Below are 18,874 nucleotides of genomic sequence, written 5' to 3'. Positions count from 1 at the left end.
TATGACCAAGAAGATAGTTTACATAAACGAAATAATTATGTCGGGTGGATGTACATGGCACATCGTTTCCTTTACCAAAGCGAGAGGATACTATATCGGTGCAGTCCTCTCGGCCTGTTCCATCGGGTTCCAGTGTAGTCACTGTTCGTCCCGTCTATCCACTCATAATAGGGACTTTTAGATTGAGTGGACGAGAACACGACGAACGCCGACTGATCATGCGTGTCAACGTACTCAACTGCCCATGTTGACTACAATTATAAATCTTTTAGTTTGCACTTGACGATATACATGCATGCAGGAAGTAGTTCCTCATTCTACCCTCAACAATTGCCATCTGATGTGGCGTCATGAAACCCTATCCACATGTACGCTGCATCACTCAGAGCAAGAGAGAGACGGATTGAGGGAGGGAAGGGAGAGATAGAGGGAGAGAAAGAGAGAGGAAGGTTGAGAGAGGGGGAGAGAGGGAGAGAGGGGGAGGGAGAGAGGAAGAGGGGTAGATAGACCGAGAAACGGGAAGGGAGAGAATGAGAGAGAAAGAGAGAGAGATTGAGAGAGGGGGAGGGACAGATGGAGAAAGAGATGGAGGGAGAGATGGAGGGAGAGAGGGGGAGATGAAGCGGAGTAGATTGGAAGAGAAAGGGGAAGAGAGAGAATATGAGAGAGAATGAGATAGAAAGAGATGGTGAAGAGAGAGATATTTACAAAGACAGAGAGAAAGGCAGAGAGAGAGAGAGAGAAAGAGACAGACAGACTTAGACAGACAGAGAGAGAGAGAGACAGGGGGAGGGGATGAATAGAGCATTAAGTTTATGAATTCCTCATTACTCAACTGCCCGATGCAAGTACACAATTATATTACGTTGCTATTTTTTAAATTGAAGAAACTCTTCTTCTTCTTCTTTTTTAATTTTGGGGGGGGGGGGGGGAGGGGGAGGGGGTCCTTTCTTACTTTGTTAATTCATTTCAATAACTATTGTTATGTATTACAAAATACAAAATAAAAAGCACATATTACTGTTTTACAAAAAAATAATGTTATTTCTGTCTAAACCATGCTCTATATTACCAAAATATCAATGATAGACATTTTTTCGTATTTGATCCCAATTTATTTGGCAGCACAACATGATAAAATTGATAATAAGGAAGTTATGCATTTTTTTTAAAAGTATGAAAAACTATGGAGCAATGAAAAACACTTCACAAATTGCCAAATTGGTTATTAGTTTGTGACGTCATTGCTTCACTATTTATCAATTGATTCATACATTTTTATCCCATTATTTCCCGTTTTATCCCAAAGATTTGCCCATGCCTTTGCCCAGATTTTATGTTTTGTTTTAGGTTTTATTTCACAAAATCTTTTATGAACTTTGAAGAATTGATACTATTTTCGGAATACTGTATATTCATAATTATTATTTTTCATATAAATAGTTTATTATTAGGGTGAAAATTGAAAAATTACATTATCAATATAAAGAAAACAGTTAGTAGATAGTGAGGCAATGACGTCACAGACTGATGAGTGAGTTGCCAAAATGTCTTGTGATTTTCAAAGTTTTTCATGTCATTAAAAATTCATAACTTTCTTATAAATCTGTTCAAATAAAAAAGCCAAAAATGTAACGAAGAACGGATTTAGGAATATGAAAATCGGGGCACATGTCCGATGAAACATCAGTCTCTCTGACTAGCAAAAATAAAAAATATAAAAGGTAATCATATATTAAGGTGATTTTACCTCTTCCATTTAAGGGGGTGTAATTAAGAGACACAATATTAAGGACGACTAAATTATTTTAACAATGACATAGGTCCAGGGGCGGATCTAGCTCTTTGCTAGGGGGGTTGACCAAAATAATGACGAGGCGGAGCATCGTCCACGAGCCGTGAAGCCGTATGTGATGTTTTCCAGGCATCCACTAAACACAATGGAGACCATAGAAAGCAGTGCATGATAACGTCTTTTTAAATCAAGTAACAGTTTAAACAGTTTGACCTTACCACTAGCCGCGTAACGGCGAGGCGATTTTTTGGCTATTTTCAACCCCCGTATTGTGATGTTTTCCTGGCATCCACTAACACAATGGAGACCATACAAAGCAGTGCATGATAACGTCTTTTTTAATCAGGTATCAGTTTAATACACAGTTATATCCAGAGTGATCATGTGTTTGGTTAATTAAGGAGATGAGTTGAATATTTTCTCACAGTATTTGCACTTGAAAGGGTTTCTCTCCAGTGTGCGTTTTTTCTTCCCCCCCCCAAAAAAAGGGGGGAGGGGTTAACCCCCTTAACCCCCGTAGATCCGCGCCTGAGGTCTACCATGCTTTACTGTTTTACAGTGAAACTAACTGCAGTCCACTTTTTTATTGCGATTTTTTTTCCTTTTTCCACACCATGGCATTTTCAAAAGCAGGTACACAAAATTACATTATTACATTATGATAATAATTTTGTTTGTTTTCACAGGAAAGCCTGATCATATCAGCGTCAATGCTTTATTTCGTGAGGGCCATACAAAGCAGAAAAAGGGGCATATCTACTGTTACAATGCTTTGTGTAGGCCTACCTGTAGCAATGATTGCCAAATTCTCTGTGTGGTCATGCCTTGAACCATAATGCATGATCGCGCAGAGGAATTTTTCCTGTTGGGGATCGGGGGAAAATGAAATGAATTATTGATAATTTATTGAATTTTCTTATTTTTTTAATATTTGTGGGGGCTACTCCCTACCCTAGCCCCCGCTGCGTACATTCGTGATTCAGTGGCAAAGTAATGGCCTCGTAACTGTGAGGCCCACGGATCATAACCGTGTCGATGTGCTATTATTATTGTCCTTTTGTTAGGCATTAATCCTCATTACTGTCAGTTATGACTTAACCCTAATAAGCCCCCCCCCCCCTCCACGATTTTTTTTTGATTGATCGGGAACGCATATGGATGGCTCCCCGCCACTCGCTGACCTTTTTCTTTCGAGCCTTGCGCATCTTAAAAAACAACTTGAAAATCGGACATACAGTTTCAAGGTCACGTAACTATTTGTCTTTGCATTTCAGCCCGAAAATCGCTCATTTTTAAAACAACAGAAACAATAAAATACATGAGTTAAAAAAACAATGAAATACATAAGAAATTATCAAAACAAGCGATAACATAAGGAATAACCTGGTTCTTCCAATTTCTTTTTTTTGTCGTATTTTTATTCAAAATGGTCTAATGAATATATGTAGTGAAAAAGAATGCTTAAATATGAATAATATATGATTTATGGTCATAATTGTGATTTAATGGCCTCATTTGCATAAATTGCCATACATATGCAAATAAGTGAATTTAAAAAAAAAATGAAATTATCATATTATTCTATACACTTCACTTGACATGCGTGCAAATTTCGCGGAAATCGCCCGATTCACGGCCGAGATCTTAAGGGGACCATAATGCCCCCCCCCCCGCCGTACTAAGACCTCAAATTGCCCGGCTTTTTTAGGGTTAAGGGCGTAGGACCCCAAGTTGATTAGCATAGCAGCTTACAGATGCTTGAGCAGTCACGGAAAACAAACACCTGTAAATTATTATTCAATAAAATCTGAGAATGTAAACTATTAACTAGATCTATTAGGAATAAATCATTGTCAAAATCATTCCATAAATCGGGGTAAAAAAAAAATCCAACTTTATGAGCAACAGTGGTTCTTGGGGTTGTGGTGGCTCTGAAAAGAGCCGTTTGTGTATGAGGTGCATGGGCTACATGCTGTACCGATGGTTCTAGGCGCGTTCTCCGCGGATTTGACGGGCGAGCTGGATGTCTTTGGGCATTCTTGGCGTGGATGGCACACAGGTTGGTGTCCTCAAAGAGGCCAACTAGGTATGCCTCGCCGGCTTCTTGAAGGGCCATCACAGCGGAACTCTGGAAACGTAGCTCTGTCTTAAAGTCCTGTGCAATCTCACGCACTAGACGCTGGAATGGCAGTTTTCGGATGAGAAGCTCAGTGCTCTTCTGGTAGCGGCGAATCTCTCTCAGGGCGACTATGCCAGGCCTGTATCGATGAGGCTTCTTGACTCCTCCAGTGGCGGGGGCACTCTTTCTGGCAGCTTTGGTTGCCAGCTGCTTGCGGAGAGCCTTCCCTCCTGTAGATTTGCGAGCGGTCTACGCTTGGTGCGTGCCAGTGGATTAAAGAAAAACACCTCCAAAATTAATGAAATTTAAGATGATCACCCTCTCTACCAAAAAATCAGATGACAGTTGTCTGATTGTTTGAAATTTGAATAAACTCGGGGGCTGGAGCTAGACCCCGCCCCTGACCCTCTTGAGTCGTACGTCTATGCCCACATCGTTTCCTTTACCAAAGCCAGAGGATACTATATCGGTGCAGTCCTCTCGGCCTGTTCCATCGGGTTCCAGTGTAGTCACTGTTCGTCCCGTCTATCCACTCATAATTGCCATCTGATGTGGCGTCATGAAACCCTATCCACATGTACGCTGCATCACTCAGAGCAAGAGAGAGACGGATTGAGGGAGGGAAGGGAGAGATAGAGGGAGAGAAAGAGAGAGGAAGGTTGAGAGAGGGGGAGAGAGGGGGAGGGAGAGAGGAAGAGGGGTAGATAGACCGAGAAACGGGAAGGGAGAGAATGAGAGAGAAAGAGAGAGAGAGAGAGATTGAGAGAGGGGGAGGGAGAGATGGAGGAAGAGGCACGTATAAGGCACTTTTTCGTTTTTTCAAAGGCTGGTACAAAATTATTGAATATTTGTGGGGCCCCACAAATATTAGAAATGGTTATATTTATGAATATTTCAGCCGTCTCTGAACTGAATTTGATCAAACAAAAATTATTTTGTTATTTAAAGTATATGCTTTTCTGAGTTTTTTCAAATTTGACACTCAGTTTTTCATTATCTCATAATTTTTTTTTTTTTTTGTGTAGCACCCTCTTTACCAAAACTCAATTATCCCTTTAAAGAAATGGTCTAGGTTAAAGGTATTACAAAGTTTTGGTATGGGGTCATGAATTTGGTTCAAATTAACATATTGGAAGCATATGCGTTCCTACGATATTCATTGATCGTTGTCCCGGTTGAAATCGAGTCTAAAGTTATGAAATTATGAATAATAAACTCTTTATGTTGTATAGCTCCCTCTCAAGGTCAAGATATTAATTTAGCCATGAAACAATGTTTCTTAACTAAAATCGACCGATTAGCTATTCCCGTTTGGAAATTATATATCACATCTACATATTCTGAGATTTTCAAGGTCGCAGCTACCATTGTACGGCCGTAGTCGCCATTTGAAATTTATTAAAATTTACCGGGAGCACCGGTAAATTTTTATATTTAATTTTTCTCGAAAACAGAAGTGTTTTAGGGGGTAATTTTTTCAGTGCTTATAATACATCCACAGGGGCATCCAAATATATCAAATTTGTAAAGATTCACTATCAACCTAATTTTCAAAATTTCCCAAAACTTTGTATTACCTTTAAGATTGATTAAAGGCTAAGTCCACTCCAAAAATAACATACTTTCAATAGATGCAGAAAAACAGGAGAAACAGAGCAAGAAAAGTGTGGGGAAAATCGAATCTCAAATAAGGAAGTTATGCATTTTTTTTAAAAGTATGAAAAACTAGGGAGCAATGCAAATCACTTCACAAATTGCCAAATTGGTTATTAGTTTGTGACGTCATTGCTTCACTATTTATCAATTGATTCATACATTTTTATCCCATTATTTCCCTTTATATCCCAGAGATTTCCCCATGCCTTTGCCCAGATTTTATGTTTTGTTTTAGGTTTTATTTCACAAAATCTTTTATGAACTTTGAAAAATTGATACTATTTTCGGAATACTGTATATTCATAATTATTATTTTTCATATAGTTTATTATTAGGGTGAAAATTGAAAAATTATATTATCAATATAAAGAAAACAATTAGTAGATAGTGAGGCAATGACGTCACAGACTGATGAGTGAGTTGCCAAAATGTCTTGTGATTTTCAAAGTTTTTCATGTCATTAAAAATTCATAACTTTCTTATTGGTTATCCGATTTTGCTCAAACTTTTTTGCTTGGTTTGTCTGATTTTCTGCTTGTATTGAAAGTAAGTTATTGTAAGAGTGGACTTGCCCTTTCAGATGGCTTAGGTCAAAAGTTAAAACTAACGAATACGTAAAGATGTTTGGTATGATATTGGATTCTATCGAACGTTTAGATCAATTAATGGAGGAGAAAAATCTCAAATGGAATAATCGTACCTGTTTCTTGTACGTAGTTTGGAAAAATGTGTCAACGAAGTCGTTTTCTTGTCGAGAATGAATATAAACGAGATGTCGTAAGCTGTCTATGACTAAGTCTCCGTCGCCAAGAGAGGGCACTGAATGACTACGTCAAAACATTTCAGCTTGTGTCCACGTCTTGTTGTAGGTAAAAATCTGTTCAAATAAAACAGCCAAAAATGTAACGAAGAACGGATTTAGGAATATGAAAATCGGGGCACATGTCCGATGAAACATCAGTCTCTCTGACCAGCAAAAATAAAAATATAAAAGGTTATCATATATTAAGGTGATTTTACCTCTTCCATTTAAGGGGGTGTAATTAAGAGACACAATATTAAGGGCGACTAAACTATTTCAACAATGACATAGGTCTAGGGGCGGATCTAGCTAGGGGGGTTGACCAAAATAATGACGAGGCGGAGCATCGTCCACGAGCCGTGAAGCGGCGAGGCGATTTTAGGGGGTGTTTATTTCAACCCCGTATGTGATTTTCCAGGCATCCACGAACACAATGGAGACCATAGAAAGCAGTGCATGATAACGTCTTTTTAAATCAAGTAACAGTTTAAACAGTTTGACCTAACCACGAGCCGTGTAACGGCGAGGCGATTTTTTTGGCTATTTTGAACCCCCGTATTGTGATGTTTTCCTGGCATCCACTAACACAATGGAGACCATACAAAGCAGTGCATGATAGCGTCTTTTTTAATCAGATATCAGTTTAATACAATAATACAGTTATATCCAGAGTGATTATGTGTTTGGTTAAGTAAGGAGATGAGTTGAATATTTTCTCGCAGTATTTGCACTTGAAAGGGTTTCTCTCCAGTGTGCGTTTTTTCTTCTCCCCCCTTTTTTTTTGGGGGGGGGGGGGAGGGGGCGAGGGGGGGGGGGGGCGTTAACCCCCTTAACCCCCGTAGATCCGCGCCTGAGGTCTACCATGCTTTACTGTTTTACAGTGAAACTTTTTTATTGCGATTTGTTTTCCTTCACACCATGGCATTTTCAAAAGCAGGTATACAAAATTACATTATTACATTATGATAATAATTGTGTTTGTTTTCACAGGAAAGCCTGATCATATAAGCGTCGATGCTTTATTTCGTGAGGGCCATACAAAGCAAAAAAGGGGCATATCTACTGTTACAATGCTTTGTATAGGCCTACCTGTAGCAATGATTGCCAAATTCTCTGTGTGGTCATGCCTTGAACCAGAGGAATTTTTCCTGTTGGGGATCGGGGGAAAATGCAATGAATTATTGATAATTTATTGAATTTTCTTATTTTTTTTTTTATATTTGTGGGGGCTACCCCCTACCCTAGCCCCCGCTGCGTACATTCGTGATTCAGTGGCAAAGTAATGGCCTCGTAACTGTGAGGCCCAAGGATCATAACCGTGTCGATGTGCTATTATTATTGTCTTTTTGTGAGGCATTAATCCTCATTACTGTCAGTTATGACTTAACCCTAATAAGGCCCCCCCCCCCCCCTCCACGATTTTTTTGATTGATCGGGAACGCATATGGATGGCTCCCCGCCACTCGCTGACCTTTTTCTTTCGAGCCTTGCGCATCTTAAAAAAACAACTTGAAAATCGGACATACAGTTTCAAGGTCACGTAACCTTTTGTCTTTGCATTTCAGCCCGAAAATCGCTCATTTTTAAAACAACAGAAACAATAAAATACATGAGTTAAAAAAACAATGAAATACATAAGAAATTATCAAAACAAGCGATAACATAAGGAATAACCTGGTTCTTCCAATTTTTTTTGTCGTATTTTTATTCAAAATGGTTTAATGAATATATGTAGTGAAAAAGAATGCTTAAATATGAATAATATATGATTTATGGTTATAATTGTGATTTTATGACCTTATTTGCATAAATTACCATACATATGCAAATAAGTGAATTTTTCAAAAAAATGAAATTATCATATTATTCTATACACTTCACTTGACATGCGTGCAAATTTCGCGGAAATCGCCCGATTCACGGCCGAGATCTTAAGGGGACCATAATGCCCCCCCCCCCCCCCCGCAGTACTAAGACCTCAAATTGCCCGGCTTTTTTAGGGTTAAGGGCGTAGGACCCCTAGTTGATTAGCATAGCAGCTTACAGATGCTTGAGCAGTCACGGAAAACAAACACCTGCAAATTATTATTCAATAAAATCTGAGAATGTAAACTATTATCTAGATCTATTAGGAATAAATCATTGTCAAAATCATTCCATAAATCGGGGTAAAAAAAAAATCCAACTTTATGAGCAACAGTGGTTCTTGGGGTTGTGGTGGCTCTGAAAAGAGCCGTTTGTGTATGAGGTGCATGGGCTACATGCTGTACCGATGGTTCTAGGCGCGTTCTCCGCGGATTTGGCGGGCGAGCTGGATGTCTTTGGGCATGATGGTAACCCTCTTGGCGTGGATGGCACACAGGTTGGTGTCCTCAAAGAGGCCAACTAGGTTTGCCTCGCTGGCTTCTTGAAGGGCCATCACAGCGGAACTCTGGAAACGTAGCTCTGTCTTGAAGTCCTGTGCAATCTCACGCACTAGACGCTGGAATGGCAGTTTTCGGATGAGAAGCTCAGTGCTCTTCTGGTAGCGGGAATCTCTCTCAGGGCGACTGTGCCAGGCCTGTATCGATGAGGCTTCTTGACTCCTCCAGTGGCGGGGGCACTCTTTCTGGCAGCTTTGGTTGCCAGCTGCTTGCAGGGAGACTTCCCTCCTGTAGATTTGCGAGCGGTCTGCGCTTGGTGCGTGCCATAGTTGCTTGAGAGACAGTAGGTAATTCAGTACTTCAAATACGAGTGACGGGATGAATGAGAACCACTGGCAATTTTCAGCTATTTATATGTGCTGCGAAGGATCCTGGTGCCGTCGCCCTACGTTTGTAAAGCTCTCTTGATTGGTAAACCGGGTTGCTCTTTTGTTTAGCGCGTGACGGGAAGGGGGCTTGGCGATGCCGTATGTGCAAAGTTAATAAAATGTGTCGAAAGGTGGCGCTACCACCGTTTGCAACATGGGTTACATGGCAAGCCGGGAATTCGGCTCACGCACTCAGTGGTGCCAAATAATTACGAAAATATGCATTCTAACAAATGATCTTCAGAGGGCGGATGAGAGGGAGGCAGGCAGGCAGGAAGCTGGGTGGGGATGAATCATGAGAAAAGACACTTAACCTGCATCTCGTCAACCTTTCAAGGAAGGATGCATGGACGTATATCATTTAGGACATGTTGCCATCTTGAATTGTATTTCTTTTTTTTTATTTAATCAACTATTTTCGTCTTCCTTCCGATCATCATGAATACACTTCATGCTCTAGTCTAGATTTATATAGGGCTAATATTATTATATACTATTGTGTAATCTTGATTATATCTTATATTCATAATATACACATTATTTATTTAATAAACAACTACGCTACATTACTACGGATATCATTCTTTCTTGAAAAGGGCCGTTGTATGTCCAAGTAGAGCAGTATATGACCTGTCTACTTGGAGGTAGTGTTTTTCGTCACTGCCTTGGTACCCTCGCTCTCAGCGTGCTTTGCCAGCTCTCCGGGGAGAATGAGGCGGACGGCGGTCTGAATCTCGCGACTGCTGATGGTTGACTTTTTGTTGTACTGAGCGAGGCGGGAAGATTCGCCGGCAATTCGCTCGAAGATGTCGTTGACGAAGCTGTTCATGATGACCATGGCCCGACTGGAGATGCCGGTATCTGGATGAACCTGCTTGAGGACTTTGTAGATGTAGATTCCATAACTCTCCTTCCTTTTCCTGTTCCTCTTCTTGCCACCGCTGGGCCGAGGGGCCTTGACTGCCTTCTTGGAGCCTTTCTTAGCAACTTGAGCTGTTGGAGCCATGATGAATTGAGGTTTTCTGGCCCGTAAAGATGCAGCGAAACGAGTATGTCAAGCAAATATTCTTGGGATACTGTGAATGGTCAGCGAGAACCTTTCCTTTTTATACACGGGGCCGGATCCGTATGCTGCGGTCCGTATGCAAATGAGCCTCGGTCTCGATCCTTTCATTGGTCTTAGGCGTCGCAGAATTAGTGCCTGTTCCATCCCCTGCCTAGAGATGGCGACATGGTGACAACCCATACAGATCATACGGGCATATGTTCTAATATAGGATCTCTCTGCATTGTTCAATTGAAGAAGAGGATGATTTTGATGGGAATATGGAACATGTCGAAACTTTTTATCCAAGACATACTTGCACAGGTTATAATTCACTCCTACTTTTGACATAATCTCGGAGATATATAATTATATAGTAGTAGTAGTAGTAGTAGTAGTAGTAGTAGTGTCGCTCTATATGTAAAGAGCGAATTTATTTTTCATTTCTTCTCACACAATATAAACAACGACAGACAATAATAATAAACGTAATGATATAACAGAAATGAGCAATGAAATATCTTTGACATTGTAATTCAAAATTATTTGGTTAGAGCAAATGAAAAAGAGAACCTATATAATATATCTAAAGCGCTGTATCAAGCGCTATACGATTACATATTAGGTATTATCATTATGAATGCGTTATCATTATGAAAACAACATGCATCTTTTATTTTTTATTCATCCATTTCACATCTTTTATCACAGAGTAGGCTGTTTAATAACGAGCATTTACATTTACTTTTGTAAATAAATCATAATTCTCTTTTGATACAATGTTCAATTTCAGTTGAAAACATACATAACGACCCTCATACTATAAATGTCAATGTCTATACACTATTTCTAACTAAATTTCTTACTGCTTTCTGTTTCATAATCTGCCTTTCTTTTGGAATAGACACACCCTTCTTGCCCAACCTAAATTTCATTCAATGCTTTCTGTTTCATGATTTGCCTTTCATCTGTCTATACCAATCACTATATCGCCTCTTCTGGGAGGTATTTACAGTCATTATTCGTTTTGCCTTATATTAACGGCTTATTTCTTCTTCTTCTTTCTTTTACTTCACGGTATTAACATACAACAGTATTCTTTCTTGATTATTTGGTGGCTCTGAAAAGAGCCGTTTGTTATTCTAGCCAGGCGAGAGAGAGGTCTGCTACACTTAGCCGCCGAAGCCGTACAATGTACGACCCTGCCTCTTCAGTGCATACACCACGTCCATGGCTGTGACAGTCTTTCGCTTGGCGTGCTCGCAGTAGGTGACTGCATCACGGATGACATTCTCCAGGAAGACCTTCAGTACACCCCGTGTCTCTTCGTAGATGAGACCAGAGATCCTCTTGACACCTCCCCTTCTAGCAAGTCGACGGATTGCAGGCTTGGTGATGCCTTGGATGTTGTCTCGTAGAACCTTGCGATGACGTTTGGCACCACCCTTTCCGAGTCCCTTTCCTCCTTTTCCTCCACCTGACATGATGATGATTGATAGTTGAGAGCGAGTTCTGTGTGATCCTGTAGACTGGATATTACGCTAACCGGATTGCAGCGAGTATTGTTACACCATTGCGGACTTAGGTGACGAGATTCGGCATCATTCGGTATGCGGGACTGGAGTGCGGAGACTCCCCATTCGAGTGCGCCCCCTTGTGGCGAGTATTCGCTAGCATTAGTACATGCATTTATCTAGAGAGGCCTGTGTTGAATGCTCGAGTTGAAATAAGAGGGGGTGACGAATCTTATCCAACAGTATACATGGATGACGAAACTTAATTAACTGAAAAATCGGTCATCACCTACATTACTCAATATACATCAATAGGAAGCATTTCTCACCCAAGCCCGCCCGCGCGCCTCTTTCTCTCTCATCCTTCATTTTTTGTTCGTATATGATTTATATGTTCATCTTTTTTTATATTCACAAGTACTGTATTATATATAGTTTGTTTGTATTTTAAAAGGGCTGAAACGAGAACCAGTGCTGATTGGGCTAATATCACCGTCAATAATGCACGCCATTCTTATTTCCCTTTTTAATTTCTTTTTATCCATTTTCTTTGTTTCACCCCCCCCCATCCCCTTTTTTTCCTTCATTTTCTTCTTCATTACACATAATCATAGTATCCCATGAGTGCATTTGGACAAGTGTTCTTTCTTGGGTATGTGGTGGCTCTGAAAAGAGCCGTTTTGGTAGGATGGGAAAGTTGGCGTGCAACTTGATCACTTGGACTTTGCAGCCTTCTTTGCCGCAGGCTTCTTGGGCTTGGCAGTCTTGGGTTTCTTTGCGGCTGCCTTCTTGGGCGTCTTCTTTGGTGTTGATTTCTTGGCTGCTGGCTTCTTGGGTGCCTTCTTTGGAGTCTTCTTCTTCTTCTCTTTCTTCTCAGTCGTTTTCTTTTCTGGCTTCTTCGCTTTCTTGGGGGCTGCCTTGACTTTCTTTACGGCGGCTGCCTTCTGCAGTTTCTCCTTCTTCGCTGCAGCCTTTTCCTTGGCTTTCTCACGCTGTGCCTCGGCCGCCTGCACATTCAGCTTGAAAGAACCCGAAGCTCCTTTCCCCTTCGTCTGCACTAGTTTGCCTTACTCCACGCCAGACTTTAGGGCCCGCTCGATGAATAGCAGCTGTCGGTCCATCTGCACATCGAAATTGGTAGCGATATACTTCTTTATTGCTTGCAGCGAAGAGCCATTGCGGTCCTTCAACTCGGTGATTGCTGTAGCAACCATCTCGGCAGCCGGTGGGTGGGCGGCCGGCTTCTTAGTAGTCACCTTCTTAGAGCTATTCTTCTCAGCCATCTTGATATACGGTGCGTCGGGAGGTTAACAAAACGAATAACCATCGGCTCGGCAACGCCATCAACATAAGGCATTGTTGCGTACGTGGGAGGAGACAATCCCGGGTCGTCCGCCCCCATGACTGCATGCCAGTTTGTGTTTGTTTTAAGAAACTTTTCTCCCTTCTTTTCCATCATAACATGCTCTTATTCCACCACCCCCTTCTCTTTCTTCTCTTTCTCCGTCTTCTTCTCATCCTTCTTCTTCTTCATCCTCTCCTACCACGTATAATGTACACAATCATTATATGAATTTGAAGAAAAAAATGAGATCAAATGGCGATAACACCATCAACCCCTGATCGTCACCCCTCTTGAAACACAGTCACATTCATGGGAAATTGCATATTAATAGTTTCCCATTAAAATGCCTACTAAAAAGATAATGTTTTGCTCTGCATGGTCACCCTAATATCCGTACTAGTAACTGTAAATATATTTTTGATTAAACACCTTTCTTTTTCTTTTACTGCTCTATACACATTTTTGTTCATAACATCTAAGGATGTATATCTTTATTTAATATATATCAATCATTATATATAACAACTGTTAAGGCTTAGTTCATCCCAAGTGTAGCGTTTTAAACTAAGAGAGAGAGAGAGAGAGAGAAAGAGAGTGGGGGGTAGGGGGATTCATAAATGAAACAATTCTTTCGTGAGTAATTGGTGGCCCTGATAAGGGCCGTTGAGGTTTCAAGATTGCCGGGAGCAAACTCTAGCTTGATTTAGCGGTGTTCTTGGGGAGCAGCACGGCTTGGATGTTGGGCAGAACACCACCTTGAGCGATCGTCACCCCACCCAAAAGCTTGTTGAGTTCTTCATCATTACGCACAGCGAGTTGAAGGTGGCGTGGGATGATCCTAGATTTCTTGTTGTCGCGGGCAGCGTTGCCTGCGAGTTCCAAGATTTCGGCAGTGAGGTACTCTAGGACGGCAGCCATGTAGACAGGAGCTCCACCGCCGACCCTCTTTGCATAGTTGCCCTTTCGGAGAAACCGATGAACACGTCCTACTGGAAACTGGAGCCCTGCACGGAATGAGCGCGTCTTTGTCTTGGTGCGGGCCTTTCCACTCTTTCCTCTGCCAGACATGATGTTTTTGATGAGTCTAGAATAAATCGGAAGTGAAGTTCAGAACGTAACAATGTTCGATGACTTGAATGGATGCCCAGCAGCGTTTTGGTGGCTATTTATACCTGGTGTTAGGATCGCAGTGACCGTCGGGGGGCATTGTGACTATTGTCCAATCAGCGGGTAGCTGACCGGATCTCCTTAAGCTGGTTTCGCATCGACTTATCCGTTTTCTCCACTAGTACTCAATCAGATTGTATAGGGTTTCCTGAATTAAAAAGAAACACAGATCAAATCAAATGGATTGGACGACAACGCCTAACAAATGTGATAAAACTGTAGCCCATTCCAAGTACACTGCCCCTATTTCCAATAGTGTCAGGTTCTATGTTATATTTCAGAGATCAATCAATCGCCTAAAAAACTCTCTTTCTGGGGATATATGTTTCATCACAATTCACCCTAGCTTTGTTTCATAATGTGGCATACGTATTAAGCGTTCATAGATTTCATAGGTTTATATTTGAATATTCCTTGCATGTTTAATACCTAACACTTATTGTGTTCTACATTTTTATCAAAACGTGTATCTAAATTATGTTCTACATTTTTATCATATCGTTCATCTAAATTATGATCTACAAATCTTTGTTTTTTCTTCTTCTAATAGCGTCGATTGTCATGCATCGTGTTCATTTTAATGAATCAATGAGTAGGCCTTTGACCAAATGGAACCTTTAACTATAACACAAACTGTGTGTTAGTGACATTGATACTCTTTATCATTTAGCTTTTTCAAAGCTATGATCATTCTATGTTCATTTTTAATGCATGTATAAAGCATTCCCCCCTCAAAAAATCGGTATGCCTGTGCAAAAAAAAAGAGTTTAAGTTTATGTGCTCGTTAAGTCATCTTCGATATTAGACATGCAAAGGCTCATACACACACACACACACACACACAAGCTACATTAATTTTAAAAATAACGTCAGACAAGGTGGAACAATTCATATTATTTTTGCTAATGCGATTTGAAAAAATGCAGTGTGGATTTATAGAGTCAAAGGTACGATTCTACCTGGGCGCAAACATTACTCTTTCCTATATATATATATATACAGTTCGATACTGTGCCCTCACTATAACCCAGGTGATAAAGAAAAACAGTGCGTTACTGATGCAATTTTGTAATGTAGATGGCAGATTAGTAGTTAATGAGGTAGTAGTTTAGTCCACTCAAAAATCAAGTTTATGTTATAATCGAGGGTGTTCAAATACGTCCAGTATCTCTTTAAAGCTCTTTTTCTTTTAAATATAGTAGGCCTTTGACCAAATGAAATCCTTAACTATAAAACAAGCTATGTGTTGGTGATTAATTGTTTCTCTTTATCTCACGGCTCTTTCAAAACTATGATCAGTCTTCATTCATTTTTTCATGCATGCAGGAAGCATTCCACCGATCCCCCCCCCCAATAAAAAAATCGGTATGTCAGTGCCAAAAATAATAAATTGATTAATAAATTAATAAATTAACATTAAAAAACAATAGATTTGCCTACATAGATGCGCATGCACTCTTTTATTAATTCATATTTTCATTGCTTATGCGATTGAAAAAGGTGAAGTCTAGATGAAGACAACCCAGCAGACCATTGTTTTAGCAGGCCGCAAACATTACTCAATCCTACAGTTCGATACTATGCCATCACTATATTAATGTTGCAACTTTGTAACATAGATGACAGATTATATACTCTGGTCTAGTATTGCTGCGCTACTTCGGATAATATGTTTCAGCATCTTACTGTGACTGTTTTGGTATCGGGTGATTGGAAGCCATATCGATAATTTTTTTTTTATAATAGTCGATCGCGTTTTCATTTACAACATAACAACGCATGAACCTGTTTGGTAACATCGACACGAACTCTGACGTATACAGTGCATGCGCAAACCGTATATGAGTAAGAGGGATGGTATTTAAGTATTTTGTTTAATTCACAAATCATCTAATGCAACGGTACACCATACATAACGTTGGTCGCGAAGTTACAAAGATATTCAACTAGTTAATTCTAAGCATTTCAGAATGCATGAAACACAGAAGGTTTTCTGAGAATCAACTGATCGAGTGTTTACGTCTACTGGTTATCAAGATGTTACCCCGTCATCCAATGCTCGTCTATTTCCTCATATCTGCATTCTCCTTTTACGTTGCTTTCTGCGATACAAGTGAGTATCATTCTTCTGTTTGTGAAAAAACATTCAAATCAGTGTTATTGCCTGGGTATGAATGTTTGTACAAAATTAAATTTCTAGTTACGTTAGTGTTAATACATGGCCTTGTTTGTTATTCTATTGAATAATGGTAATAGTAATAACAATAGTAATGATGATGATAATAATAATCATAATAAAAATAATAATAATAATAGTAAAAATGATGATGATAATAACGATAAAAATAATAGCAATGCAGAGGTGCCGTGGTTTGTGGATCTATATCACCGGACTGTACATCACATGGTTCACGGTAATGTTCGAGTTCCGCCGCGGCACTAATATCTTTTGGCAAGAAAATAATCTACAATTGCCCCTCTCCATTCATGTGAAGTAAATGGGTACCTGGAAGGAAGACATTCGTTGAAGACTTTAGCGCCTTAAAATGGCAGCTCATCTTCAGCCGGGGTAATAATGTGATACGTAATGTGTATTAAGCGCAGTATAGTATATTCATAGAGCAGCTGCGCTATACAAATGGACATGTTATATTATCATTATTCTCTTTTTTATTATTACTATATATTATCATGAGAAATAGTAATAGTAATAATCATTAAAATTATAATAATATAATCATAAGAAGAAGAAGAAGAAGAAGAAGGATGAGATTTTTATCCAAATCCACTTGAAATCAAAACATAAAAACATGTGCATTATAAAAAAAAAGAACGACAAAATTCATAGAATATACAAAAATGAATGAGAACCATTAATCATAATTATGCCGAATCAAACAAATACGTTTTAATGTTAAGTTTTAAACATTTCGACTGATCCGCTAGTACGAATGTCTAGAGGAAAAGCATTCTACAGCGAAGGCCCTGCATGAGCAAAGGTTTATACCCCACTTGGTATTGAGCTTAGGAACAACACGTACTCCAAAGTTTTGAGAACGTAAAGGTCTAGACGCTATCTACTGATTTATTAAAGTAGACTTGTTCTGTGTATCAGAGCACACAAATAAATAAAATCAAAATGATATTGCAAACTATGCATTAAGTTATAGGCAACCAAAGCAGTGGTTGTGAATTAGCGTGATGTGACTTTGTTTGTTGCAGAGGGTCACTCTACGAGCAACGGCATTTTAAAGTTTTGTAACCGTACAAGCTGATATTAAATGATTAATTAATCAATTTTACCAACTGCCAAAAAAAAAATGCTGTATGTGGTCCAAGGGAAAATATGCATAATGCATGTACATGGTAGGGTATTAATTTGACTTTGAAGATGTTCAAATCGTTGACAGGAAATGCGAATGTAATGGTTCGAGCTCCGTTGCCACAACAATGTACTTAGGTAATACATGTAGCAACAATTATTGTCACTCTCCACCCGGGTGTAGTAAATTGATCACCTAGAGGCGTATTTGTAGGTCATCTTTTGCGTGGACACAATCCACGGTAACCATGGTATGATCATCCAAATACAATATGTAATTGACAGAAGCTCCTCTTTCTCCCAGTCAGCTTTTTCGCGTCTGTACAATGATATTTTTTATTTATTTGTTCACTCCAACTCTAAGTTAAATGCTTAAAACTCACTATATGTGAAGGGAAACACAATCAAGTCTTATTAGTTGCGTAGCGTGTGCTCAGTCAGGAGGGGGGGGGGGGGGGCAGCCATCTTTAATCTACTAAATCAGCGTTTCCACCCTTTTATTAGTCATGGCACCCTTATAGGAGCTAAAATGTTTCGCCCCTTTCCAATTCAAAATTCATCAAAGAGGATTTTTTTTCCATCCCTCGTACACAAACACGTACGGGCACATTTTCGTTCCCTGATGTACATTACATTAATTACGCAGAGCAGATCACCCCCGAAACATTTTATATTTTATCCTCTGGAGGATAGTAGGATAGGAGTTTAAGAGCGAGTGGAGCTGCGTTAAAAATTGATTAAAAAGTGGCCTAAAATATTCATTTTAATTTTAAGTTAAAAAAATGAAATAAAGCTTAAATGTCTGGATACAAGGGTATCGGATCTTGAGAATGGAACTGGGTTTATAGAAACAAAAATATGTGAAACAAAGTCAGAGGTTGAGAAAGTAAAAGCCACGAAAGCAGATTATGGATATGTAGATGAGCTGAGAAGAATATCGTCGATCTAGTAAACAGAAGTAAGCAAAACAACGTCATCATTCACGGCAGACCAGAAGGTGAAGAAAATTCTACGATACGCACAATACCGCCCGCCAGTTTTTCGCATCTCCTTTGAATATGGAGAGTGTGGAAGTGGAACGCGCCCATCGCACGCCACGAATATCCCGTGCTCAAGCTGGTGACCAGCGCAACCCACGACCAAGACACTTCCACGTAAAGCTGCTATGCTTCACCGATCGCCAGTCGATCCTGAAGAAGAGCCCGACATTAACAAATGTTCGAATCCCCGGCGTAAAGGTGGGAATCAGCGACGATATTCACCCAGATACCAGAAATGAACACAAACGGCTGATGACGAAAGTCAGGCAATTAAGAGA

The 18,874-nt window shown here is 39.9% G+C and overlaps 3 protein-coding genes and 2 pseudogenes across 3 annotated transcripts; all 5 read right to left on the bottom strand.

Annotated features, from left to right (window-relative positions):
* Window positions 1-3,720: 3,720 nt before the first annotated feature.
* LOC752933 lies at window positions 3,721-9,078 on the bottom strand (annotated as a pseudogene).
* Window positions 9,079-9,282: 204 nt separating this feature from the next.
* LOC100889374 (histone H2B.2, embryonic) lies at window positions 9,283-10,204 on the bottom strand. Its single transcript, XM_030981592.1, has one exon. It carries the CDS (start codon window positions 10,167-10,169, stop codon window positions 9,798-9,800), a length of 372 nt encoding a protein of 123 aa, XP_030837452.1. The 5' UTR covers window positions 10,170-10,204; the 3' UTR covers window positions 9,283-9,797.
* Window positions 10,205-11,318: 1,114 nt separating this feature from the next.
* LOC754000 (histone H4-like) lies at window positions 11,319-11,753 on the bottom strand. The gene has a single exon (XM_011666283.2). It carries the CDS (start codon window positions 11,690-11,692, stop codon window positions 11,381-11,383), a length of 312 nt encoding a protein of 103 aa, XP_011664585.2. The 5' UTR covers window positions 11,693-11,753; the 3' UTR covers window positions 11,319-11,380.
* A 550-nt stretch (window positions 11,754-12,303) lies between these two features.
* On the bottom strand, window positions 12,304-13,151 carry LOC763554 (annotated as a pseudogene).
* A 556-nt stretch (window positions 13,152-13,707) lies between these two features.
* LOC115922566 (histone H2A, embryonic-like) lies at window positions 13,708-14,169 on the bottom strand. The gene has a single exon (XM_030981593.1). The coding sequence runs from the start codon at window positions 14,133-14,135 to the stop codon at window positions 13,761-13,763; it is 375 nt and encodes a 124-aa protein (XP_030837453.1). The 5' UTR covers window positions 14,136-14,169; the 3' UTR covers window positions 13,708-13,760.
* Between the last annotated feature and the right edge of the window lie 4,705 nt (window positions 14,170-18,874).

This window comes from Strongylocentrotus purpuratus, unplaced genomic scaffold (assembly GCF_000002235.5).
Source record: "Strongylocentrotus purpuratus isolate Spur 01 unplaced genomic scaffold, Spur_5.0 spur5_scaffold_12, whole genome shotgun sequence".
NCBI classification, from domain to species: Eukaryota; Metazoa; Echinodermata; class Echinoidea; order Camarodonta; family Strongylocentrotidae; genus Strongylocentrotus; species Strongylocentrotus purpuratus.
This window is presented reverse-complemented; position numbering and strand designations above follow the sequence as displayed.